The sequence below is a fragment of the Elephas maximus genome, chromosome 20, assembly GCF_024166365.1.
Source record: "Elephas maximus indicus isolate mEleMax1 chromosome 20, mEleMax1 primary haplotype, whole genome shotgun sequence".
Lineage (NCBI taxonomy): Eukaryota > Metazoa > Chordata > Mammalia > Proboscidea > Elephantidae > Elephas > Elephas maximus.
In genome coordinates this window covers 35,194,886-35,221,237 of record NC_064838.1, presented here as the reverse complement: position 1 = coordinate 35,221,237, position 26,352 = coordinate 35,194,886, and the positions used below count along the sequence as shown (strand labels likewise).

The 26,352-nt window shown below is 47.8% G+C and overlaps 2 protein-coding genes and 1 long non-coding RNA gene across 6 annotated transcripts in view; 2 read left to right on the top strand and 1 right to left on the bottom strand.

The window, feature by feature from the left end:
• Positions 1 to 1,659, top strand: part of ATP2B2 (ATPase plasma membrane Ca2+ transporting 2) — a 464,478-nt gene extending 462,819 nt beyond the window's left edge. For all 4 annotated transcript variants that reach the window (XM_049862310.1, XM_049862309.1, XM_049862313.1 and 1 more), the window contains one exon: positions 692 to 1,659. In XM_049862310.1, coding sequence (XP_049718267.1) covers positions 692 to 1,003 — 312 coding nt within the window. In that variant the 3' untranslated portion in view covers positions 1,004 to 1,659. The remainder of the gene's footprint in view (positions 1 to 691) is intronic.
• On the bottom strand, positions 855 to 7,984 carry LOC126063856 (uncharacterized). The gene is made up of 3 exons (XR_007514412.1): positions 7,698 to 7,984; positions 3,780 to 3,862; positions 855 to 925 (listed from the first exon to the last, which is right to left on the bottom strand). It is a non-coding gene; the product is annotated as an uncharacterized LOC126063856 (long non-coding RNA).
• Positions 7,976 to 26,352, top strand: SEC13 (SEC13 homolog, nuclear pore and COPII coat complex component). The gene is made up of 9 exons (XM_049862314.1): positions 7,976 to 8,080; positions 10,690 to 10,734; positions 13,384 to 13,499; positions 16,021 to 16,172; positions 16,657 to 16,790; positions 21,903 to 22,036; positions 22,866 to 22,989; positions 23,925 to 24,071; positions 25,917 to 26,352. Exons 1-9 carry the CDS (start codon positions 8,078 to 8,080, stop codon positions 26,028 to 26,030), a joined length of 969 nt encoding a protein of 322 aa, XP_049718271.1. The 5' UTR covers positions 7,976 to 8,077; the 3' UTR covers positions 26,031 to 26,352.

Sequence of the window (26,352 nt, the reverse complement as noted above, 5' to 3'; positions counted from 1 at the left end):
AGTGTCCCCACTCTGCCAGCTCCCTCATGCTTTCTGGCTGCTCTGCTTTGCACCTCAGAAAGCCCTGAGTTGGCTTCAGTTTGCTTTGCTGCCTTTGGTTGGATGTTCTCATTCTATGTTTGGCCCTTGTGTCTTCTCCCATCCCAGCTCATCCAACTGTCTCCTTTTTGTTCCTTTTCTGTGTGTCGCACACAATCTGTTCCATGTTGTATGGTTTCTTAACTGTGTGTCTTTTTTTTACAATCAATTCTTTTTAATAGCCTCTCCTCCTTCCTACTTGATTCCCACCTGGCCCTCTCCCCTTCTGCATGATTGAACTTCTGCTCTAGAATTAATAAGGCTCAGTCTCTCACTAGGTGTGGGTGCCCACCGGAGTGGACCATGCTTTCCTTAACCACTTTCCCAATATCTCTTTGATGGTGCTTGATGACTCCTCTTCTAATACTGTAGTCCTGGCCAAAACCAAGGCAATTTAAAAAAACCAACCACCTCATGAATGCACATAACCTAAGCCCTCTCCCACTCCTGTTCTTCCCCTCCTGCGATGCTCATAAAATCCAGGGACTGGATTCCGGCCGCCTGCCGTTGTCCTAACTCTTCTCTCGCCCGTCCCCCCACCCCAGGCCCCCCAAATGTGGCTACCAGCCCCCCCCCCAGGGCAGTCCTTCTGACCCCTGTGCTTCCCTTGCAGATCCGCGTCGTGAAGGCGTTCCGTAGCTCTCTCTATGAAGGTTTAGAAAAGCCTGAGTCTCGAACCTCCATCCATAATTTCATGGCTCATCCCGAATTCCGGATCGAAGATTCCCAGCCCCACATCCCCCTCATCGACGACACCGACCTGGAAGAAGATGCTGCGCTCAAGCAGAACTCGAGCCCGCCGTCCTCGCTCAACAAGAACAACAGCGCCATCGACAGCGGGATCAACCTGACGACCGACACAAGCAAATCAGCTACCTCTTCAAGTCCAGGGAGCCCCATCCACAGCCTGGAGACGTCGCTTTAGCTGAGGACCCGCGGCGCCCGTTCGCCCACCCTCACAGACCCCACCGCCACCCGCCTTCCGAGCACCCACCCACCCAGGCACCCAAGACACCAAGCAGCAAAGAGCAACAGAAAACCAAACACTGGAGAGAGAACCCACGTTACCACCCAACAGACCCTTTCTCTGGCTGCGATGCTGTTTGAACTCTTTTTCACTTGGAGGCAAGGGGCGGGATCTCTCCTGGGGGCTTATGGGAGTGAGCCATCTGTCCCAAGCAGCCCTTCCTGGCTCCCGCCCACACACGGACCAGCCATGCCCCCGCCCGGCCACCGCGTCCCCTGCATGAATGTACTGTACACTTCCAGACCTCCCCTTGTTTGGTTTTCGGGGCTTTGGGGAGGGGGTTTTTTTGGTTTGTTTTCTTAGGCGGGAACTGCAAACGGACTCTTTTCTGAGACTATCAAATCCACTGGTCTGTGAGTTTTTGAAATGCTTGCGCAGCATGGTCTCAGTTGTATAGATTAATTTAATAACTTTTTGAAATTGCAGAGCTTAACTTGCCTAGTAGATTTGCACCAATGGAACCGAAGAACTTCACAGACACTCACAAGGTTATATCCATTTCTTTGTTATCTATATCAACGTATACTTCTCCAAGACTGTATACGTCCATATAGATAGGTAGATTTATATATATATACATATATATATATAAACACATATATATATACATGGATATATATAAAATTTCTTTGCCGGCATGTTGCCTTGTTTCCGCTTAAATTGCTCTATTTTAACTTATTTATGTCCTAAAAGAAGAATGTAATTTGTTTACAAACCTGTAGATAATGTCTTTGGCTATTTGTATGGTTTAAGAACACTGGTGGCTGAGATGCTGTACAGACAGCTCAGCCGCACAGACACTTCTCCTGGATCGCATCCTTGATGTTTTACAATAGCCATGCTCTGATTTTTGCCTGCTATTTCCGTTCAATAACGTCACTACCAAGGGAAGGCTCAGGCAGAAGCCAAACGCTACCGAGTATCCATCCGGAGGGATGTCATAACATGCTCTGTAGACGAAGGGAGAGGAGGAGAGAAGGCTTCCTGGGTTTACAAAACTAACGGCCATCCTGGCCCAAAGATGATGAGATCCACGAAGCAAGGGTTGAAGACTTTTCTCTCAATGAAACTCGCTTGAGTTTACCAAGAGCATTTCTAAACTAGGTTCTCTTTGGCGCTGTCTGTACAGAGATGGGGGTAGTGTGGAGATATTATAAATACTATTGTGTTGATTTTTTTTTTCAGTTAGTAATTTAGAGGTTTATTCCCTTACAAGTTGCAGCATATGAGCTGTTGGCATATGGATGAGGATCAGTATGGCTTGCTGCTTTTCTTTTTATTTTTGAAGAAAAATAGCCTTTTTCTCTGCACTATTTAGATCCGAATGAACTTTATGATGTGTATATTGAGATGTATTATTCAGTGTGATTTTTAAACCAAATTGTCTTCCTGTAGTTACAATATATACTGTAGCCTTTTAACAGCAAGTCTCGCTTTCCCAGACAGAGAGCCATTCTGAAACCCTGCGGTATCACAGGTGAGAAAAAGGTGGTTATTTTTTCCCCAAAACAATAACAGCACTAGTAATCCCACTTAATAAGAGCTTATTTAATTGTATGTCAGCCTCTTAACTGCTAAGCACTTTGTGGGTCTCAGCTTTTTTCATAAAAGAACTTTTGTATTTAATACAAAGTTTGCTTTGAGACTTTTCAGCATATGATCTTTTTCCATAAACTTGTACAGTGCAAAAGACATTTTGAATACCATGATCGATGATGTCCCATGCTTCGAGGAAAACCAAACATTTTCCACCTCACTTGCGAAACTCATTCCTCATGCTGACCCCTCCCCACAGTTGTTCTGTGTCCGCCCGGCCCCTTCCCTTCTCCAGGCCCAGAGAACTCTTCCACAAACAAGATGAGATCCCCTCGGGAAAAGAGCCATAGTCAGCTGGGAGGGCCTAGGTCTGGATGGCTGTGGAAAAACTTGAGGCCTTGGGGTCCAAAGTCAGCCAACCCCACAAGGCCAAACCCTCCTGTCAGGAGAGAGCTTTCAAGAGGGCCTTCTTTGTGAGAGACCGTCACCTGAACGTCATGACGAGATAGCTCTGAATGTATCCGGGAAAGGAAACTGCACCCCCGAAGGGGCGACCCACCCTCAGATGTGCTTATTGGATTCAGCTACAAGCACCACCAAAAGCCAGCCCGCTGAGCTCCTCTGAGGAAGGAAAGCCTCGCACGGGTGAGACACAGGGCAGTTTCGGAACATGGCGTTTTTTGGAGTTTCCTTTCTCAAGGTTTCCCATTCTCCCCTTCTTCGTTCTAATCATGTGTCTGTAACCTCATTCTGTGACACCATGCTCCCTGTTCCTCCACAGCCAAGATGCAAGGAAACCAGGAGGGGCTTCTGTGAGTGGAGCCTTGCTTGGGAAATAGGGAATGATGGAAGCTACCAAGAATTTCCGACGTCAGGGTTGGTCTCTTCTTGTCAGGAATGACAGATTCTCCCCCACGTACACCCTCACTCTCACACTTGCATACACCGCCACACACACAGGAAATGATTGGTTTGTCAAAACTCACTGTAGTACATAAAGCTTGCACTCTGCGTCCTATATCTAGCAGCATGGGGTACGTTTGGCAGTTCGCCCCACTAGGGGGTAAATAATTTATGACCATTCATCTGTTTTTATGAATTTTTTTATCTAGACAATAATTGTAAATAAAGAACTCACCGTCTCTGTTCATTTAATACTATGCAATGGTTATGCTTTCAATTGCTGACTCTTCTTACTCCCTCACTGTGGTTCTGATATGTCTGTGGTTTTAAAAAAAAAAGCAAAAAACAACATCAAACAGAACGTAGTAAGTATGACGTGCTCTATAATGTATACGTCTTTCTAGCTGGGACTGCACCATCTGAACAAGGGCCCCCGGAGAAGGTGGCAGATGCAGGTGGGAGGTCTCAGCTCCCCAGCTTGCTGCCCTCAATAGATGAGGGAAGAGCAGGCAGCCTCAGTCAGTGGTTCCCGGGGCTGTGGAGTGCCCCGCCTTCACAGGTGTGCTGGGAAGACTCTAAGGAGTTTCTGCAACTCGGGCAGAGCCTTCCCAACTCTGGAGCAGCCCCAGCTGCTCCCACCAGCACCTCACCATACCCTCTTAGCCCACCACAACACAGAGCTGGTAAGAGGGAGGGCACCCTGCTTCTGAGACCAGACTAGCTACAGTGACTGCACTAGAGCAACAACTCTGGGCCTGTCTGAACCTGGGTATCCCAGTTATCGAATAATGTATTCTCTTCCCCAACTGTTTTAAAATACCACTTTGACCATGTACTGACACCTTATATTACTTGGGTCGATTTCTGGAATTTCTATTCTGTTCTCTCTCTGGGTGTCTCATCTGGCACCAGCCACATGGTTTTAATTAATGTAGCTTTATAATATTTTACTACCTGATGGGGCAAGTCTGCTTCACTCTTTTACAGAATTTTCTGGTCATTCCCTGATATCTGTTCTTCCAAGTAAACTTTTAAAATTTTGCCTAATCTTCCACTCCCTGCCCTCCTCTCACCCTAAATCCTGGGCCCTGCCATTCTCTGTGCAAATATCTTCCTTCCGTTGCAGTTACTGTCCACTCTGGGCCACTGGCAACACCGTGTCCTGTAAGGGGGAACCAAAAAGGCTTCCTGCCTCGAGGGGAAGCTGAATGTTCCCCCCATCATTTCGCCTGTCCCCTAAACCCAGGAGTTGTCAGGAAGACCACTGAGCCCCACCTAATCTCAGTTTGGGAAAGAGTCATCCCACTTTCGTTGTACTGGGAGGGACCCTCCATCGCCCCTGGCCCAGATGAGAAAGAGTAATCTGTCCTAGACCTGGAGCACCAGAGCTAGCTAGTAGAGACCTTTGCAAGGCAGAATGTGTGGCCCAGTTGTCTGTACTTCTCATCCTCATCGTGGAGAAACATTGATTCCCATCTCCCTTTCCTGAGCTGATTTCAGAGGTTGTGTGATGGGCCCTTTGGGATGCAGCATGTCTTGCCAGGACCATACCCTCTACCCCTACAGCCCCTCTCCTTCTTGCTCTACCTAGAGGAGGCTGCCACCTGGTGCACTCTCATGAGCCTCTTGCCCAAACCTCTCTCCTGCCATAGTGTCTGAAATCTCCTGTGCTGGGGGAGGGGGTTTCTTGAGGGCTTTGGGGTCTTCCAGAGCCAAGGCCTAAATCAGACAACAGCATGAAATTCCCCGGCCTTTCTGAGTTCCAAATCAAGCTCTCCTAATTTCAAGGTAGAGATCCTACCCACCCAAGCAGGGGTGAAGGGTGGGTGGGAGGGTGACCCTGGGCCCTGGGCTTCAGCCATCACCCTTTCCACCAAAAGCAAGGTAGCTGAGGGACCACCCTTCCCAGCCCCCTAAGTATGTTTTGTAATGCCTGTGGTGCTCTCCCTCCCAGAGCTGGAACTTTCAGGGGTAGCCACTTTGCTAACTCTTGTGTGCACATATTTTATAACAGAGTAGCGACAGAATGGTGCCACCTCCAGCTTCCACAAGCTTCCCCGGCTCTGGGGGGTCTGGGGCAATTGGGGCTGGGAAGTGACTGTGCTCTTATTGTACACTTTTTATTTCTCTGTATCTCTGGCTTGTGCTCTTTGTAATTAATGGGATTTGTCTGCCTTTTCAACACTATACTGAGCAATAACAATAAATGCACATGTGGAAATGCAGACACGGTACACATCACAAGGCCTTTTTCCAAAGGACAGCTGGGCAAACCACCCCCCCACCTCCGTGAATTTGAACTGAGGGCAGTTGAGTCCCTGGGAGGGAAATGCACTTGGCCCAAGGGCACAGTGCTCAGTGGGTGCCCTCTCTCCTCCCACCAGGTCCCCCCTTCTAGAGGGAGTGCTTTTACTCATAGCTGAAAATCCACCATTTGAGGGAGACAAGTGTAGCCTGCCATCACTCACTAATTCTCCATGTAGAGTGGTCCACAGTCCCAGAGAACAAGGCCTTGGGAGAAGGGGCCTCAGGAGGAGCAGAAGATCCAGGGGCAAACAGGCTTGTAGGAGGAAGAGAGGGGACACACATTGGAGACAGCTAAGACTGGCCTGACATGGGTTCTGGGATCAACCAGAGGAAGGGGGTGGGACATATGGACATGGGATGTAAAGTGGCATCTCCTGCTGAGGAGGAGGGAGGCAGAGGGGAGCCTGGTACCCAAGAGTCTGAACTTTGCAAATCCTCTGCCAAGCATCAGCAGAGAAAGAGAACGTGCCCAGACTAAAAAACAGTCCCTAATGTTGGGCCAAGGGCTGGGGTCTCAGACATGTGCAAGCACACACACACTCCTTAGATCCTAGCCTCTTCTCAGGGACAACTAAAGCCCAGATCAAGCACCATAGGCCCATTCAACTTCCAAACACTGTTTCACATCCAAGGGCCCATTTAATCCCAACATCCACCTCTGGAGTAGGTATTATTATAATTCGCACTTTGCGGAGGACCCAGCAGCCCAGAGAGGTGAAAGGTGTGCCCACCTAGGAAGCAGGAGATACAGTATTTATACCTAAGCAGTCTTGATTCTAGAACCTGTATTCTAAACCTCTATATTATGCCTTTCAAGGCCACCAGCAAATATTTCAATGAGTAAGATACAGCTCCATTGCTTGTCCCAAATCCCCAATTTCTTCAACTTCATTACCTACACCAGGGCATTTCTTTCATAACAACAATGCCCCCACGCATTAAACTCTATTATGTCTAATATGCCATTATCCCTGTTTCCCACTTGAGGAAAGAGAGGCTCAGAGAGTAAAGTTCCTTGACCTTATCACCCAGAGTATCAGTGGGTGCAGCTACAAACCCAAGGGCAGGGTCTGTCCTTTGAAGAACAGAAGGACCAAGAGGCCCCCCACCTTTTGCTTCCTGCCCCACCCTAAACACGCCCCTGACACAGAGACGCACACTAGAGGGAAATATAAGTCCTAAACTCCTGGGTGGGGATGGGTGGTGGTTTGCTACCTGGAGGTCTGGCCAAGCTCTGTAGCACCCCACTTTTCTGGGCCCCCTTCCATAGCTCCTTGCCAGTCTGGGTCAGTTACACTCTCTGAGCTTTAACATCTTCCCTCAAGCAGTGACTGTCTCCAGCTAGGGTTCTTTTCCTCACGTTCAAGGGAGGAAATTGAAGGATTGTGACTTATCCAAGGGGAGCATAGACTCCACTCTAGGTCCCCTGCCTCCTTCAAGTCCCGAGGTGGCTTAAGGCTGGGCCTCAGGCTCTGGCCAGAAGCGCAGCGTTTCTCCCTGTGCCTGTGGGGAGCCCTCAGCTTCCCTCCTTTGGGCAGCGGGGGAGCGGGCTGGAAAACTGGGGGCTGGGTCCCGGGCTCTAGCTGCAGGAGCCTGGCTTCTCCTTGCCTGGGGATCTACCTGGTGGGCCAGACTCCTGGGTCCCGGGACTGCTGTGGAGAAGGAGCAGTTTGGAGGCGCAGGACCTACGGCTTGGGGAGGGCGGGGCAAGAGGTTTCAGCTTTTTTTGCCCCTTGTCCCAGCCCTTGGTCCTGAGGATGGGCTAACCAAAAAGGGAGGCTAGCACCAATCTACTCACCCCCGCCCCCAAATTGTTCGACCTACAAAGTTCATCATAAGGTCGCACCCAGAACCGCAGGGAGGCTGGAAAAGCTGGAGTTAAGGATCCTTTCTTTCATTGATGCGTCTGAAGAAAAGGGAAGGGCTGCTCAGGAAGGTAGGCGAGACAGAGCTTCAGATTCCAAACGGTCCCGGGTCAGGAACGCCGTGGAAACCAGAGCCGTCCCGCCTTGGCTTCCCGAGGACGAGGCTAAGGGGCGGGGCAGCGGGAGGGCGGGACGCGGCCTCGGGAAGGCACGGAACCTTCGTGGGAGCCGGAGCGGGTTGCTGCTCGGAGGCTCCTGAGCCACGGCCCGACGGCCTGCCAGCCGGCGCCGGAAGTGGGGCGTTCGGAGGTGCCGCCGGGAGCTGCCACGTCCGAGGCCGGGAGCTGCCGCCGCACCAGCCATGGTGAGTGTCGGGGCCGGCGATGCCGAGTGGGGCTCGGGCCCCGGTCGCTGTCCTGACAGAGCTGGCCTTCGCTGGTCCCTCGGCCGCGCTGAGGCTCCCACCCGGGCAGGGGTGATTCCAGCCCCCGCCGCCGGTTCGGGGTGGGGGGATCTGGCGGAGGAGGAGGCCCGCGTGAGGCCGCCGGCGCCCCGGAGCTCTGCGGGCCGCGCGGCTGCCGCGTCTCCCCTTCTCTCCTCAACAATTAAAGACAACGACAGTGCAGCACGGCAGCTGCTGTTCCCCCAGCGCTCAGTCAGGTCCAGGCGTCGCTCGTGACGGCCGCGCGGCGAAGGACGGCCTGTTACTATCGACGTTGTGCGGACGAGGAAGTTCGCGGCTCTGAGAGCTGAAGCCTCGTGCACGGCTGCTGAATGGCAGAGCTGAGACTCGAACCCCCTTAGCCATTCCCTCTCCCAGCAAAGATGTCTGTCGACTTTCTGGGTGCTGGGTCCCCCGAAGGTACCCCAGCTGCGAGGGACACTGCAGGAAACTGACGTAGGGATGAACTGAAGGACTCCGAGGGCAGGGCTGAGTGTCCTATCTCCGTGCTGTCCACGGTGTGCACTCGCGCGACGCGTCCTCGTTGAGGGAAAGACTGGATGGACGAGAGCTGAGAGCTGAAAGCATCCAGCCTGAGCCCGAGTCTGGCCCCGAGTGGGGATTCAGTAAACGCAGGCTGTCAGGAAAGCGGCTGCGCTTCATCAGCAGGCATGGGGGAGCCAGCGTGGACCCAGAAGTCAGGACACTGGGTTTAGTTCTTGCTCAGAGGGGAAGGCTCAGCCTTGGTATTAAATCGCCGGCCTCTTTTGGCCTCAGATTCTTCAGCTGCTGGTCTCTTATGCTCTGACATTCAGCTCATTCTAAATGAATTTTTAACTCATTAACTGATTCTGAAGAGCTGAATTGTTTTGCGTGTTGCCTCTTAAAAAGGACCACATAACTCCAGGTGCTCGGGAGGAGGTACTCTCAGAGCTTTAAAAAACACAACAACACTGGTTCAGAAGCATTGTTAACCAGCCCTCGCTAGTGGATGAGAGCGGTTAGAAATAAACGCTGGTTATCTCTAAGGTCTTTTGATGATCTGGTATAGAACTACTTCCCAGTAAACTTTCTTCCTGAATCTGTTCAGCCTTCAGCTATTGGATTTAAGGGATGTTCTAAATAGGCAGCCTGATGGAGTGGGAAGCTTTGTGGGCTGGGAGATAGGAGATCGGCCTTGATTCTAAGCTCTGTGGCTGTAGCAAGTGCTTTTCTACTCTAGGCTTCCATTCCTTAATCTGTTAGACAGCCCTGATTAACTCTGTCTTTCGTACATCCCAGCACACACGTGAAAGCTCTTCGTAACCTAGACAACTCTGCACACACAGGAAACTCTTCTTATCGTCCTTACTTCTCTTCGCAGACCTTGTGCACCCACTTGTTAGGGAGTCTAGCATTTGATGAAAGAACCTGGGCTCTTTTGATGTGTACCTTTTGAGCTGCTTTGCAGCCGTCCTCTTCCAGTGTCCACCTTTCTGAAAAGTCAAGTCAAACTTTATCCCTGCAGGGCTTGTGCAGGAAAGATGAAATAGGGGAAACGGTTAGAAATATCAGTTCCAAATTGAAACTTCCTTTTCAGTGCCCTTTTCCATCCTAAAAAATTTAAAGAATAGTGGTCAGTTTTGTTCACTCATTTATTCATTCAGTGAATAGTCACTCAGTTCCTTCTGTTTGCAGACACTGTGCTGGATGATATGAGGGGGTTAAACATGGCAGATGACTCAGACCCTGACCCCAGGGTGCTCACCTTCTAGTGGGGAGAAGAAATAACATGGAGTGTTGTAGACATTCAGTGCTGAAGATATTCAGAAGAGTGCACCTAGTTAGAGGATCTGGGAATTGTCCAGAAGGGGGTATTATTTGAGCTGGACCTTGAAACATGGGTAGGAAGGCAAAGACCATGACAGCCATCTTCTAGCCCTACAAACTACTCAGTCCTAGACCCCATTAGGTGATAGCCTCAGGTCTGTCACAGGTGATGGACCAGGGAGCATCCTCAGAAGGAATTTGAATCAAGTCTGCAAGTCTTAGGTATGAACCCTGTTATACAGAAACTGCCCAGAACATCAGGGCTCTGTCACCCAATAAGGGAACCAATAAGCTCTCTCAAGGTCCTCCTCACCTCAGTGGTTGCCTGGACTGCTTGCTGTTCCCCTACACACATCAAGCTCTTTCACACCTCTTTGTCCTTGTTCATATTGTTCCCTCTGTCTGGACTGTCCTTTTTTTCCCCTGTGCCACTTGGCAAATTTCACTCATCATCTAAGCCCCGGTTCATGTCTTCTACCACCACCACCTCGGCATCTACTTATGCCACGTTAGGGTTATTTTATGTGAACTTCTCAAGGGCAAAGAGTACCTTTTATTCATGTCTATGTCTCCAGTCCCTGGCATAGTGCTTGGCAAAAAGAATGACTGTTAAATGAATGAACAAATGGCAGTCAAGAATTTTAGAAACGGTTGGTGGGTTTAATAAGAAGATTGCATTCTAACTGCCATCAGTTAATTTACCAAAAATATTTTGCTTCTAGGTGTCAGTAATTAACACCGTGGATACTTCCCACGAGGACATGATTGTAAGTATTCATTCAGCCCACCCACAGAGGTTGTGGACACGGGCACCTCTGGGGAAGGGACACAGTTTGTGTTTTTCATTACTCCTTTCTATTGATCATTCATGGGCCAAGGTGTGGCTTTGCAGCCTTCTGCCAGTTAGGCTGTAGCTGTAGAGGGTATAGTCAGCCCAGACATGTCCTCTGAGTTGGCAGTGCTATGGCAGTCTGGTCACCTTTAGTGGAAGGAACCTAGGAATGGTTTTAGCTCGTGGCTCTCAGCCCTCTAGCTGAGTGGGTGCGGAGGTTTGACAGTAGTCTTCCTACCTGCCTTCCTTCTGCTCCCACCTCTTAGCCCCATTGGAAAGGGGGCTGAAAGCGGGAACATGAAGGGAGAGTCAAGACGATGACTCACTACAGAGGCAGAGGGAAGCCGTGGCGAAAGCCCAAGGCAGAACCAGGCAGGACCACCACAGACAGCTGGCCAGGCGAGGCCCTGTGAGCCAGAGTCATGAACTGAGGGTGCTTCCTGAGAGGCAAACACAGGGCTCAGTGTGAGAGGTCAGGGCTGCACGAGTGGGTCCAAAGGTTAAAGTCCCAGCAGAAAAAATCATACACTGCTTCATGCAGGACCTGGCAGTCCACGCAGCCTTTGGACAACAGCATTCCCGCCCAGGACAGTAGGCTTACAGGGTTTCATCCCAGGGTTCTCTCCCTCACATACCCAGCCAGCAGTTGCTTTCGGGTTTCTGAGAGGATGCCTGGTCTAAGAGTTGTATATGTTCCTGGATTCTGTAGTGTGTGGTCTGTCTGTAAGACCACGCCTCCTTGGAGACAGCATGGTACCATGAGTAAGAAGGCCCAATCAGAGACTCCCTACCCACTCTCTTAACTTTTCTGAGCCAGCCTCGATTTCCTCATTGGGCAAATCTGCAAAACAAAACAAACAAAAAACCTCTTTACAGTATTAAAAAGCAAAGATGTCACTTTGAGGAATAAGGTATGCCTAATCCAAGCCATGGTATTTTCAGTCACCTCATATGCATGCAAAAGCTAGACAGTGAATAAGGAAGACCAAAGAAGAACTGATGCCCTTGAAGTATAGTGTTGGCAAAGTATATCAAATATACCATGGACTGCCAGAAGAACAAACAGTTCTGTCTTGGAAGAAGTACAGCCAGAATACTTCTTAGAAGCAAGAACAGCAAGACTTAAACTCATGTACTTTGGGCATGTTATCGGGAGGGATCAGTCCCTGGAGAAGGACACCATGCTTGGTAAAGTAGAGGGTCAACGAAAAAGAGGAACACCCTCAACAAGATGGATTGACACAGTGGCTGCAACAATGGGCTCAAATATAGCAATGATTGTAAGGATGGCACAGGACCGGGCAGTGTTTTGTTCTGTTTTACATAGAGTCGCCATGAGTAGAAACCAACTAGATGGCACCTAATAACAACAACGTGGGCAAGATAATGTATGAGCTACCTACTTGTATGGGGTTGCTGTGAGGAACAAATGAGGCAAAGTGGTAATGCCTAACATTTGCCTGCTCACTAAGTGTCAACCGCATGCTAAGCACTTTTCATTCAATATCTCATTTAACCTTTATAAAAACTCTTGAAGTAAATACCATCGTTAGTCCGATTTTAAAGTAAGAAAACTGAAGTTCAAGGAAGTTCAGCAACTTTTCAAAGGTTGCACATCAGGTCAGGTAAGGAGGTAGGAAAGGAGGTAGGATTTAAATCTCTCAGGTACTGTGCCCTACATCGTCCCAAGGGTGTGGCGGCAGTCTGCAGGAGTGCCTTGGAAGTACACGTGTAGAGGGCTGTCTTCGCATCTCCACCGCCTGACTCCCAGGAAGCCAAGCCCTGAAATGATGGAGGGGTTGACTTCCAAAGAAGAATCAGCATGTTTCCTTTGGTAAAGGGATGACTGAGGCAAACAGAATGGCACAGCTAAGGAAAGCAGTGTCCATTGGAATAGACCATCCAGCACCCAGGAGGGAACAGGTGGTTATCGGCCTGGGCAGGAGGTCTAGTGCCTCGGAGGAGCCCTACCCTAGATGGACAAGAAGCCATGGACAGGGCCCAACCTGGATCTGGATGGTCAGTCAGCATCAAGGAATTTGATTCATGAGCCATAGGACCAGCGACACTAAAGCATTGTTTTCCTTGAGAGTGGGGAGTCTGGGGTTCTGGGTGCACTGCTACGACATAGGTAAGGCAGAAGCCCAGGGGCAGAGGTACACAAACGATCTGGAGAAGGAAGGAGGACCCCGAAAACCTAAATGGAACCCCGTGTTCAGTCCAGAGGTATGTCACAGAGGACCCAGTTAGGCCTCCAGTCAGTCAGAGGCCTGCTAGTTTGGGCTGCATCGGGGCTGAGCTGATCCTCCAGGCTAGAGCCTAAGAACAGGATGGGCCCTGAGAGGGAGGCCAGGCTCCCATAGCAATATGAAGACAAGATTTGAAGGGCCTTTCCTGGTGTATGTAAAGAATCTTGAAAATCAGCTGGGTATGGTTGGTTTTGTACCTTTCAGAAAGATTTTGTCTATCAAAGAGTAGATACTCTCTTTGAGAGTAGATTAATTTCAGGTAGTCTGGTCCCGACTAGATGCCCTGTCCCCACCGACCCAGCCTGCAGACTTCCTGAGCTATCCTCCCTTTGCAGCATGATGCCCAGATGGACTACTATGGCACCCGCCTGGCAACCTGCTCTTCCGACAGGTCCGTCAAAATCTTCGATGTGCGCAATGGAGGGCAGATCCTCATTGCCGACCTCAGGGGGTAAGTGTGGCCAGCTCTAGGGAGGTCTCAAGGAATGAATGGTGTGGCCTCAAGCCTGGAAGGAAAGGATGAGAACTCGATTCAGAGCAGCCCCTCAGCGTGTTTAGTAGAGAGGACCCCTGGGCCCCAGCCACCTCAGCAGATGCCCCAGGGTGATATGGGTAGGGGCACAGATGGGTCCGGGAGTGAATCCAGATCTGCCATCCACAGACCCACTAGAGGACCTTGGGAAGTGAGTCGGTTTACCTCTCTTGGACCTTGATCTACTCTGCCACAGAACGTATCCACCCAGGTAATGCATGCCCTGTGAGGACACAGCACCCAGCACACAGTAAGCCTTCCGTAAGGGCAGCTGTTGTTACCTTCAAAAGTGGTAAACAATAACAGTTTTTGCAGGTTTAGCCCACATGATCTAAAGTGTCACTCATGATCTAAAGTGTAAGAATAATGTCCCAAATACCATAGCTGCCCGTTTGCCCGTGGCAGGTGTTCAATGAATATTTACAAATATTTGATTTACCCTACTGCCTCTTAGGATTCCTTAGGAGACCCTGGCCCTCTCATTCATATGGCCACACCTCTACTGCTTTCCCCTCAATTCACTGCCTTTCACATCGCTAGTCTTCTTAACTTGGGTTCCATTGATCTCCCAGGGTTCTGTCAATAGAATTCAGGATTGGTGACCTGGGGTGGGAAAAAAATCACTTCTTTATTTTCAGTGACTCTGATACTTAGCGTTTCCTTCGATTATGGATGTAGGCAAGAAACCACAGTAGTAGTCATGGTACCTGTCCCTCTGACACCAATAGAAGTCATAGATAATTTCATGTCACGTTTCAGACATCTCAAAGTATCATTATGCTCATCCCTACTTTGAAATTACAGTGGTTATTGGACCCACCACTAGAGCTTGATACTTAGAATGTATTCATAAAATGCACATGTATCACTATAAAACCAAAACAAAACCCACTGCCGTCAAGTCAATTCCGACTCATAGCGACCCAATAGGACAGAGTAGAACTGCCCCATAGGGTTTCCAGGGAGCACCTGGTGGATTCAAACTCCTGACTTTTTGCTTAGCAGTCGTAGCACTTAACCACTATGCCACCAGGGCTTCCGTGTATCACTATGAAGCATAATATTTTAACATTTTGATAACTATTTCATTATAATTGGGTTTCCTTTTATAATCCTATCTCTGTATATTTTATCCATTATTCTGTGAAGGGGTCCATAGCCTTCACAAGGCTGCACAAAAGAGATTCAGAACCCGTGACAAGTAGGTCCTCAGTGCATGTTTGTTAACTGAACTAAAAAATATATACGTCATCAGCCATTTAGGGCAACAGGTCTAGAAGTTACCGTTTTGTTGTGTGTCAAGAATCAAGTGACCAAGGAGCCAGTTACCCTGTACAGGAGACCCTGGCTGAGCAGAGAGCTGCTAGGCTTAGGCCTGGTTGCCAGCACTGGCTGAGGTGGTCACGTTTGCTGTGACTCAGTCCTTTCTGCTCTACCGTCCTTATGCTCAAAAGGTGTGAATATTGGAGGGGTAAAATATTCACACCCCGTTCTTTTTTGCCCCAGTTAAAACTATGCTAATTTTTGGAAATTTGAGTCTACTCACGGTTTCATTAGCAGCTCCTTCTTAAGGCCTGCAGCCGTAGTGTGAAGGAGTAAACAAAGAGCAGGACTGATAGCCACCAGGTATTAAGTGGTTTTTTGTTTCTGGGTTTTTTGTTGTTGTACCAAGCACTGTTCTAAGCTGTTTATATGAGTTACCCCAAATGTTTAACTGTCGTGACTGCCCTATGAAGGAAGTATTCATATAGAGACTAAGCCATGCAGAGGATATGATCCTTGCCTCAGGTCAAAAGTTAAGGATTTGAAAAAGCCTGGGCTCCTAGACACTGCCTCTTGTGGGCCGTGGTACAGACCCTCCCCTGGATCAGAGGACTGGCCCAGTACAGAGCGTGGCACAGAGTAGATACGAGTCGATACTTATCAGGTAAATGGATAAGGATCAGAAGAAAACAGAAAAGAAAGACATGCCTTTTGAACAAATTTTAAAAGTAGTGGAAAATTGAAAAATGGAAGAGATACCACTTCCTCAAGAAGTCAACTGTCTGGAGGGAGGAATAGCAGTTCACTCTACAAATACTTACTGAGCACATGTTGGATGCAAACCCTAGATGGAGGAACACCTGTGCTGATGACCATAGATGCAGATGGTGCTGGTGCAGTCTGGCCAAATGAACCTCCTGCCTGGTCAGGTCAAGGAGGCTGGCTCTAATGGCTCTGTGACCTCAGCAAGTTGCTTAGCCTCTCTGGGCTTCAGGATCCTCACTGCCCAGTGAGGGTCCTTTGTAGCATTCTATAGTTGAAATTCTTAAGCAGTTCTGTTCTGAGGTACTGTGTCAGCCTACCAAGGAAGCCATTCAGTTCTGTCCAAAACAGTGCCTGACAGAGGCACTGTGGGCTCCCCACTTCTCTGAGCAGCCTCTGATCTTCTCCCCTACAGTCACGAAGGTCCTGTGTGGCAAGTGGCCTGGGCCCACCCCATGTATGGCAACATCCTGGCCTCCTGCTCCTACGACAGGAAAGTCATCATCTGGAAAGAGGAAAACGGCACCTGGGAGAAGACCCACGAGCACACAGGACACGACTCCTCAGGTACCTGGAGGGGCGGGCCAGGAGCCCTGGGTGGGAAAGCCTCTGTCCTGGCTGAAGCCTCAGCTCCCTCCTTGTGATGCTTCTTGTCTGTCCTTGGCCTTTGGCTGGCTTTTCAGCTAGTCTGTCCACAGCTGAGTTCAGGTCCCAAGACCTAAATCCAGTCCACAGCAGAATGAGAAAAGTAAAGACAACATGGTGAGTTTTTCTTAAGGCTAAGCTTATTTATTTTAAATACTGGCCTTTGTTCTCAGAGTATAGTCCCTCTCACTTTTTTGTTAAGACAGGCTTTAGTTTATGCAATGATGATAGTAGTTAGTGGTAGGATTGTTAGTGTCTTTTAATGTCCTTAACTGGCAAAATTACAGCTTGCCTGTTGTAGTCCCTGCAGTATTTTGGAAATTTAGTAAAACAGTAAATCTGGGAAATCAAAGTCTGGAACTTTGGTCCATGCTATTCCTGCTCACTGTGTCACTCCCTCCTGCAGTAAACTCTGTATGCTGGGCGCCCCACGACTATGGCCTGATCCTGGCCTGCGGCAGCTCCGATGGGGCTATTTCCCTACTGACTTACACCGGCGAAGGCCAGTGGGAAGTGAAGAAGATCAACAATGCTCACACCGTAAGTCCAGACCCCACCCGCATGGAGAGGGTCGCTTTGTTGCCTTGCCATGTGTTTCCTTAGACACTCTAGAGAGTGGCAGGGGTAGTGTCCCTGCTGTGCATGGGGCCAGGAGGGAGCTGCTGATCAGCTATGCTCTTTGTTCTGAAGCCAGACTAGAGCTGCATCCAGCTTCATTCAGCTCCCAAAGGGTTGGTGCTGGTCAGGGAGAGCCAGGGGCCCTGGGGATGTGGCAGCAGCAGCCTGCCCACCTGCCACCTTTGCTATGGACACCTCAAGTTGATAGGCCTTCCAATAGCCTTTGGGACTCCAGAGAACTGAGTGGTGTTATAAAAAGCATTATAGGACTTCAGTTTCCTGTGTTCCTGGTCATTTAACGTTCAGGTTGAAATAGCTGAGCAAGCATTGTGGACATTGGGGAGAAAAACTACACATTTCTTGAACCCTACTGTATTCTAGAACTTTTGTCAGATAACCCTCACAAACATGTGTAATTGAAAGAACAAACTAACAAATGTGCAGCCCTGCACAGTAAGAGGTCTCATTCTAATTTATGATGAGGTAAGTGAGGCTCAGAAAAAGGAAGTGACTTCAGAAGGCACTATGCTGGGATTCAAACCCTGAAATCTGTGCCTTCAACGCCTTCACGTAAGAGTCCGAGGCTTTGATAGCTCCAAACAATTCTGAGATCTACCCAGACAGAAATTTAAAGCTGTTAACCCTAAAGCTTTCTGCTGTGCTTTTGTAGTTCTCAAATTCAGGGGATCCAGAAAAACCCCACAGCCCACTAAGCCCTCAAGGTCCCAGAAGCCTGTCTGGGGACCTTGTTGCTTGGGGCTCTGTAACCCCCATCTATTCCCCCTACTTGCATAAATGGATAGGCTTGAAGAGGCTTGTGGGAAGACGGTGGCGGGAGGCATCCTAGCTTCTCAGTCTCTCCAAATCTCCACATAAAAACCAACAGCAACTGGGGAGCAAAACCGAAACCTCTTGAACAACCTTTACATCAAAACTGGGTACCAAGGTCTTCCCACAAACTCCAAAATACACATGGTTGGGAATGAACCACCTGCAGCCACAAGACCTGCATGGTACTGGGATCTGAGCAGGAGGAAGAAGGAAGCAACAGGTGCCTTTCAACAGACCTAAGAAGAAGAGGACCCAAACCAGCCATCAGGTAGCCACCAGAAAGAAGAGCAGGCCAGTTTGAGAACAGCAGCTGAAACTGGGAGACATTCTTTTTGGTTTTTATTTAATTGAGATGTAATTCATATAGCATAAAATTCACCCTCTTAAAGTATAAAATTCAGTGGTTTTTAGTATATTCACAAAATTGTGCAGCCACCAGCACTAATTCCAGAACATTTTTTGTCACCTTCCAAAAAAAATCCCGTATCCCTATCCCTCTCTAGCCCTGTTGTTGTTGTTGTTATGTGCTGTCCTGTGGATTCCACCTCATAGTGACCCTATAGGACAGAGTAGAACTGCCCCATAGGGTTTCCAAGGAGCAGCTGGTGGATTTCAACTGCCGACCTTTTGGTTAGCAGCCTGAGCTCTTAATCACTTCGCCACCGGGGCTCCTCCTTAGCCCTAGGCAACTACTAGGGAACTACTAATCTACTTCCTATCTCTATGGATTTGCCTATCCTGGACATTCTATATAAAGGAGCCATACGGTATTTGGTTTCTTTTAACTGGCTTCTTTCTCTCAGTATAACAGTTTCAAGGCTTATCCACATGGGAGCATGTAGCAGTACTTCATTCCTTTTTATGGGCAAATAATATCTCATTCTATGGATATACACATTTTGTTTATCCATTCAGCAGTTGATGTACATTTTTGGCTATTACGAATAACACTGCTATGAATATTCATGTTCCTATTTTTGTGTGAACATACAGTTGCAGTTCTCTGGGTATATACCTAGGAATGGAATTACTGAATCATACGGTAACTCTATGTTTAACTTTTTGATGAACTACCGAACTTTCCCAAAGTAACTGCACTATTGTATATTCCCACCAGCAGTGTATAAGCATTCCACCTTCTCCACATCTTGAGCAACACTTATATTGTCTGTCTTTTTAATTACAGCCATCCTAGTGGTATCTCATTATGGTTTTGATTGGCATTTTCCTAATGAGTAATGAGGAGTTCCTGGGTAGCACAAGTAATTAACCACTCAACTACTAGCTGGAAGGTTGGTGGTTTGAACCCACCCAGAGGTGCCTTGGAAGACAGGCCTGGTGATCTGCTTCCAACAGGTCACAGCCTTGAAAACCCTGTGGCACAGTTCTACTCCTCACACATGGGGTCACCATGAGTCAGAATCGACAACTAACAACAATGGGTAATGATGTTAAACATCTTTTCATGTGCTTATTGGCCATTTGTATATGTTTGGAGAAATGACTGGGAGGGGTTTTGCCCTCTGTAATGCCAGGTGAGTGCAAGGGGGCCACATTAAGAAAGACTAGAGGGGCTAGAGAAATGTGCCCCCGTGGCTCACCAGACTTTCTAGGATGGGGGTCTTTGTGTGGAGAAACTGTTGAGAGTGAAGTCAAAATTGAGCCAGTTGGGGGCACAGAAAGAAAAGAGAAGATGTGGACCAAAGTGGGGACAGAGCTGGGGAAACCCAGAAAGTGACCTGCCACATTTCTTAACACTACTAAAACAAAAGAGAGTGCTGAACATAGAAAGGCTTTCTTGAACCTTATTTTGTCAGGAAAACTAATATCACATAGAAATAAACAACATAAAAGTTCCTGAGGTGGAATCACACACAAAGTTATTTTAAGAAAAAGAATAAAGCAGAATAGCATCCTGCAGACAGTGCCAGCACACTAGAAGGACATCCACAGAGCAGAACCCAAACGTCACCCACTGTTCCGGAACAAGCCAAGAGACATTTTAAAAGTTACCTAAGACGTAAAAAAAAACAGAAATCAGAATTGGAAAAACTCAGAAATAAGGTGGCAGAACTAAGGAAGAATTAGCAATTTAAAACTATTCAGAAATAAAAGACTAAGTTAGAAGGGATACAGGGCAAGTAAGCACAACAGATAACCCCTTAGGAGAAATAGGATGTGACAAAGGAAAATTTTAAACATTAGAAAAATGAAGAGCTCAGGCTTTGAGAGTGACAGGTAGTGAAGACAGGCAAGGAAGATAGACATGGATAAGAGGAGTCCCTGAAGAACAAGGCCAAAGCAAGAAAACAGGAACTGCATATTGAGAGAGCAGACGCTGTGAGGCTGTCAACCCAGAGTCAACAACAAGACCTGTTCTAGGAAAATTACTGGACTTCAGAAGGGAAAAAAAAAAAAAAAAGGTTCTTTGAACATCTAGAAAAAAAGAGCCATATGACTTCTAAGGGAAAGGAAATTAGGTCAACGTACTTTTTAACAGCAGTGCTTTATGCAGAAGGGCTAACACTCAAGATAACTCAGGCAAAGGAAGTGTGAGCTGATGATTTATAAGCAAAATTGACTTTCAGGATCACACAGAGACTTGTACAGAAAAGTTCACAGCAGCTTTATTTGTAATAGCCAAAAACTGAAACATTTCAGATGTCCATCAAGATGAATGGATGAACACATTGTGCTGTACCCATGCTACAGAAATAAAATAAATAAAGCCACTATTGATACAATAACATGGATGAATTTTAAGATAGTTAGGCTAAAAAAAGCCAGACAAAAAAGAGTACATACTCTCATTCCATTAATATAAAATTCTAGAAAATGTAAACTAATCTATAGTGACAGAAAACAGATCAGTGGTTGCCAGGTTTTGGGTGGGGTGGGTATGGAGAAATGGATTACAAAGGGACACAAGGAAACTTTTAGGGGTGATGGGTAGGTTTGTTATCTTGATTGTGGTAATGGTTTCACAGAGTATACCAGTGTCAGAATTCATCAGATTGTGCACTTTATGTGTAGTTAATGTATGTAAATTATACCACAAAGCTGTTTTTTTTTAAATACCTTTGAAGTATAAAGAACACAAGCTATTGTGAATATGCAAAAACTCAGAGACTGTTCCCATGATCCCTTTCTGAGGTATCTACTAGAGAACAAGCTTCAGACAACAAAAATGACTAGAGAGACTTCAACATAAATGTATACACCTATTCTTCACTTACTGAATGTCTCATTGTTCAACATTTCACAGTTACAACCATAGTAAAAAATCTACTGACTATTTTGCACATTAATGACCCTGCCGTCCCAGGGGTATTTAACCTCAGCCTGGAACCTGCAGGTCATGGGATGCTCGGGCTTCTCCTGGCTAGGATCTAGATTACAGTTCTGAAATACAATTGATTACTAAAATAAACCAAGGCTTTCTTCCTAGTCTGTCTTAGCGTGGAAGCCCCACTGAAACCTGTTTAGCATTGTAGCAATACACACACCTCCATTAGTACATGGGTGGTGGGTGTGCGTGAGGTGTACTGGCCAGGAATTGAACCTGGGTCTCCGCATGGAAGGTGAAAATTCTACCACTGAACCACCAGTGCCCCCTCTTGGATGGGTAGCAGAGTGCTGTTTCTGGACCTGGTGGTGGTTACAAGAGTGCCTTAGAGTAATTTATTAAGCCATGTATTTATGGCTTGCAGTTTTCTGAATGTGTTTTACATTATAATAAATTTTTTTTTTAAAGGCAGGCCCCATGAGCTCTACTTTCATGTGTTTGAAAAATGTTCTTAAATTTCAGCGAGAGTTCCTAACTCCTGCTTTAAATGTATGCTGCTGAAAAACACACACACTATTAGGAATATTTGAGGGGGAATTGTGGGTGTCTGATCCTTAGTTTGGAGCCCTTGGTGGTAAAGTAGTTAAGAGCTTGGCTGCTAACCAAAAGGTCAGCAGTTCAAATCCACTAGCCACCCCTTGGAAATCCCATGGGGCAGTTCTGTTCTGTCCTGTAGGGTTGCTATTAGTCAGAAGTGAGTCAACAGCAACAGGTGTGATTTTGGTTTTAACCCTTAGTTCATCACATCAGTAGCCCTACCTAACTCAGTCTTGGAGGTGCAGAGGAGTGGACAGACGCCTTGGGTGAGCAGAAGCACAGTCCAAGGGCAGAGTCACCACAGCTCCTCCTCTTTACAGATTGGCTGCAACGCTGTCAGCTGGGCCCCCGCTGTTGTACCCGGAAACCTCATAGACCAGCCACCGGGGCAGAAACCCAACTACATCAAGAAGTTTGCATCAGGCGGCTGTGACAACCTCATCAAGCTGTGGAAGTAAGTGAGGTAGCGTGAGCTTCTCCAGAGGAGTATTTCTTACCCTTGATACCTACCTACCATGACTCACCCACAGCTGACAAGAAACAAGGTCACCTTTCTTTTTCCTCCTGCCATTAAAATACTGTTCACAATGTATCAAAAGATATCCTATTAAAAAAAAAAAAAAAAAACACTTGCCCTTTGCTCAAGCATGTTTACTATCCACCTAATTCCCAATGGCTGGGGCTGACTTTTGGCTGTGGAGGACCAGAGCATTTCCTGAAGAGTTTCTTTAAGTGCTGGGCTGTCCCTCTGTGTCTTGGTTATCTAGTACTGCTATAACAGAAATACCATAAGTGGATGGCTTCAGCAAACAGAAGTTTATTCTCTCACAGTCTAGTAGGCTACAAGCCCAAATTGAGGGCGCCAGCTCCAGGGGAAGGCTTTTTCTCTCTGTCGGTTCTCGGGGAAGGTCCCTGTCACCAATCTTATCCTGGTCTAGGAGCTTCTCAGGCACAGGGACCCTGGGTCCAATGGATACACTCTGCTCCTGGCACTGCTTTCTTGGTGGTTCCCATCTCTCTGGTGGTTTTTCTCTTTACTGTCTCAAAATAGATTGGTTTAAAACACAACCTAATCTTGTAGATTAAGTCCTGCTCATTAACATAACTGCTGCCAGTCCCACTTCATTAACATCACAGAGGTAGGATTTACAACACATAGGAAAATCACATCAGATGACAAAATGGTGAACAGTCGCACAATATTGGGAATCATGGCCTAGCCAGGTTGACACACATTTTAGGGGGACACAATTCAATCCATAACACTCTGGTCTCCCCATCAGGGAGGAGGAGGACGGCCAGTGGAAGGAGGAGCAGAAGCTGGAAGCACACAGTGACTGGGTTCGCGACGTGGCCTGGGCCCCCTCCATCGGTCTGCCAACCAGTACCATTGCCAGCTGCTCCCAGGTCAGCTCAGCCCCGTGAGAGCCCTTGTTGTTTAATCTTTTAGTTGGTCTCATCAGCCCTTACGGTCTCCCAGAGGGAAAGCCCTCTTGAAAGGTAAGGGCAAAGATAAGGGGCACATGGAGTCAGGCCATCATGCAGTAGAGTCTTGATTAGAAGCCACAAGTGGCTTGCCTCCACTGAGATAAAATTGTTACGATGGAGCCAGTCCCAAGAGGGGACCAAATTCCGGACCAGTGCCCCTCCTAACCCTTGTGTACATAGGGAATGGGGGAGCCAGGTGCAATTCTGAGTGTTCCCACACAGGGCCCAGAGCTGGGAAATTCTGAGACTGTGGACTCATCTTCCTAAGCCACCATCCCCAGACAGGTGACAGAAGTGAAACCAAGGACAAGCCTTTTTAATCATCTGCTGCCACCACCCTAGACGAGTGTTAAGCAGGGTGTTTGATAGCATTTGAGCCTGTTTTGTTTGGCTCTAAATTTCAGAGGGATTCTTAAGTGTGTGTGTGTTTGTTTTGTTTTGTTTTTTAGCTTGTCCTTTCTTATTCTTGGAGCTCAGTTTTTAGACAGCCATACCCATTCAGTTGAGAAAGTGTAGACAGCAAAAGGGAGCCCAAACAAAGAAGTGACAGGCAGGCCTAAGAACAACCCTAGAGAAAATCTAAGCATTACCAATGCAGAGAAAGTCTACATCTGAAATGACGAAAGGAATCTAGGAGACTCTTGACCAGTTCAAAGTGCGTTCCTGGAGGTGAAGGGGTAAAAGCAAGATGCTGGGCTGGAAATTGGTCATCAAAGCTGTGGACTCCCAAGAAGTCCTTGGCTTGTAGTTACCCATCCTGTTCATGCAGAAAAGTCCATGTGGCTCCAGGCTGGGAGGCCGTCATCAATGGGGGAGTCCCACCTCCATCTCCTGGCTAACCTGTCTCTTCCCAGGATGGACGTGTATTCATCTGGACCTGTGATGATGCCTCGGGCAGTACATGGTCTCCCAAACTGCTGCACAAGTTCAACGATGTGGTGTGGCATGTGAGCTGGTCCATCACAGCCAATATCCTGGCCGTGTCGGGGGGAGACAATAAGGTACACCCCTTTCCAGTGACACGGTGGACGGGACCCTCCTTGTCTTTACTTTGCTCACTGGAGGGGGCAGTTGACATTTCCGTCTGTTCTCAGGCTTGGAAGGAACCTTAAGGAGGACTGCATTTTGGTCATGTCTCTCGATCCCATAACTAAATCTCACAGCCGCTTGAGAGGCACTGTGTCCCCCTTTGATAGATGAGGAAAGAAGCTGACAGGCGATTTGACTTGTATAGAGTCTCAGTGCTACTGGGTGGCAGAGCCAATGATCAGGCTCAGGTTAAAACAAAGCCACTTCCTAAGTGTCCACCATTAACCCTTCGGCTGCCTCATCTTCATGGTGATTTTCAGTTAGGCCTGCCAAAAAGTAAGCACGTATGTAAAAGAGCCCGCAAATAAAGGGGGAAGATGGGTGTATTTTGTGCAAACACTAAGGAGGCATGTTTTTATAAGTTAGTACCATTCATGAGTACTTGTTCCATACCCACTGTCTGCTTTGTGCTGCCACTCTGTGAGCCCGATCAGCCACCAAAAAACAGTCAAACAAAGGCCAGCACAGGGCAGGACAGAGAGCAGAGTCATACTTTTTGGGAGCAGAGCAAATGTACTAAAAAATCATCATGACCACTCCATTTGGAACCTGCCTGAAGAGTTAGGGAGCCTCTGCCTTAGAGGAGAATTCAGCTAGGCAGATGGCATTGGCCTGTTACTTCGTTTCGGCAGGCAGCTTGTACTCCACCCTAGTGTCCTTTCCATCTACCATGGTCCCAGAAAGATCCAGCAGCCGCCACCTCAAAGCCATAGAGTTTGGGTGCTGGAATGGCCCTTAGAGAACAACTGACCCAGCCCTCCTTGTTTCTAGTGAGTACTAGGGTCAGGACTGGCACCCAGCTGTTTGACAGCCAGGATAGGCCAGGGAACCCCGACCTGCCTTGTGAGCCCTGACATAAGTTTTACAAGGCAGTAAGCAAGTGCCTGGTTGCACACTCCATGTTTCGGGTCTTCTGTCACTGTGGTTTTATGCTCCTGGCTCCTTTTCTTCTTTATAAGCTTGTCTTACAAAACTCTCACAATACTGCTCTTTGCATGGTGCCCCTTTGCTCCAAGAACTGGGTAGCTTCTTAGAGCATCCTACACAGGGCACGTTCAGTGAGTAAAGTTTGTTCCTGAAGCAGAAGTTCTTGGAAATCATTCTTTTTATTTTTTATCAAAGTAACAGACGTACATAACTTGAAGCAATTTTTATTAGGCTATGATTTTTAAAAATGCAGTCTCCTAGTCCTCTCTCCAGGGACAAAACTTTTCAATTCTTAGCTGCTTCCTCTGCTGTTTACCTTCATACGGAAATAACACTTATTCATCTGTTGTCTTCCTCTACCGCAGTAGTTCTCACGCTTTCCGTTGTTAAACTTGTGAAAGCACGCATTACCAGGCCCACCCCAAGTTTCTAAATCAACACAGCTCAAAAATTTGTACTTGTAACAAGCTCCCAATGTGGGGGCCACACTTTGAGAACCACTGCTCCAGTCACCCCAAACCCTCTCCCTGTGGCTGTGTCATTTGGTTAAACAGCCTTCAGTGCTTCTACCATCGTTACTCACAGTGTCACCATCTCTCCGCTGCTGTTCTTTATACTCCTTTTTTCTTTATCTGTGCGAACTTTTATTCCTTTGCATTCATTTCAGTGGGATTTCAATGGGGAACCCAGATAAGGGCCCTGTTGACCCACAAGCCTCTGTGGCTCTCAGTGGGGATGCCAGCTCTCATCCTCGATGGGGACCCAGTGCAGGAGGACAGCAGAGGAGAGGGCGGCAGGCCTGTGACCGGCTGCGTGCGTTTGGCTTGCAGGTGACCCTGTGGAAGGAGTCGGTCGACGGGCAGTGGGTATGCATCAGTGACGTCAACAAGGGCCAGGGATCCGTGTCCACCTCCGCCACAGAGGGACAGCAGAACGAGCAGTGACAGGACGGCAGGGCCTGCTCCTTACCTGCCACCTCCAGGACTGCCCCTCCCTGGGCCAGCCAACCAGGCCAACTGGGAAGAGGTGTTCCCAACACGACAAGATTTTCCCAGGAGCCGTTACGGATGCTGCCCCAGAGCGAGCGTCTGCCTTAAATTACAGTTTGTAATTTACTCTCCGGCTGAAAGCACCCATGTCATGAAGAAAAAAACTACAATGATCTTCAAATCTATTATTTTAAAATATTTTTGGCCACTTTTATGTATCTTTTGGGTTCAGGCATTATTTGGGGGTTTTGTTTCCAAAGTAATTAAATAAAATCAT

Bases quoted from the DNA above. Each gene is read 5' to 3' on its own strand.
- SEC13 (XM_049862314.1), top strand. The intron at 16,791-21,902 runs GTAAGTCCAGAC...TCCTCTTTACAG, and splicing joins AGATCAACAATGCTCACACC to ATTGGCTGCAACGCTGTCAG. The intron at 22,990-23,924 runs GTCAGCTCAGCC...GTCTCTTCCCAG, and splicing joins CCATTGCCAGCTGCTCCCAG to GATGGACGTGTATTCATCTG.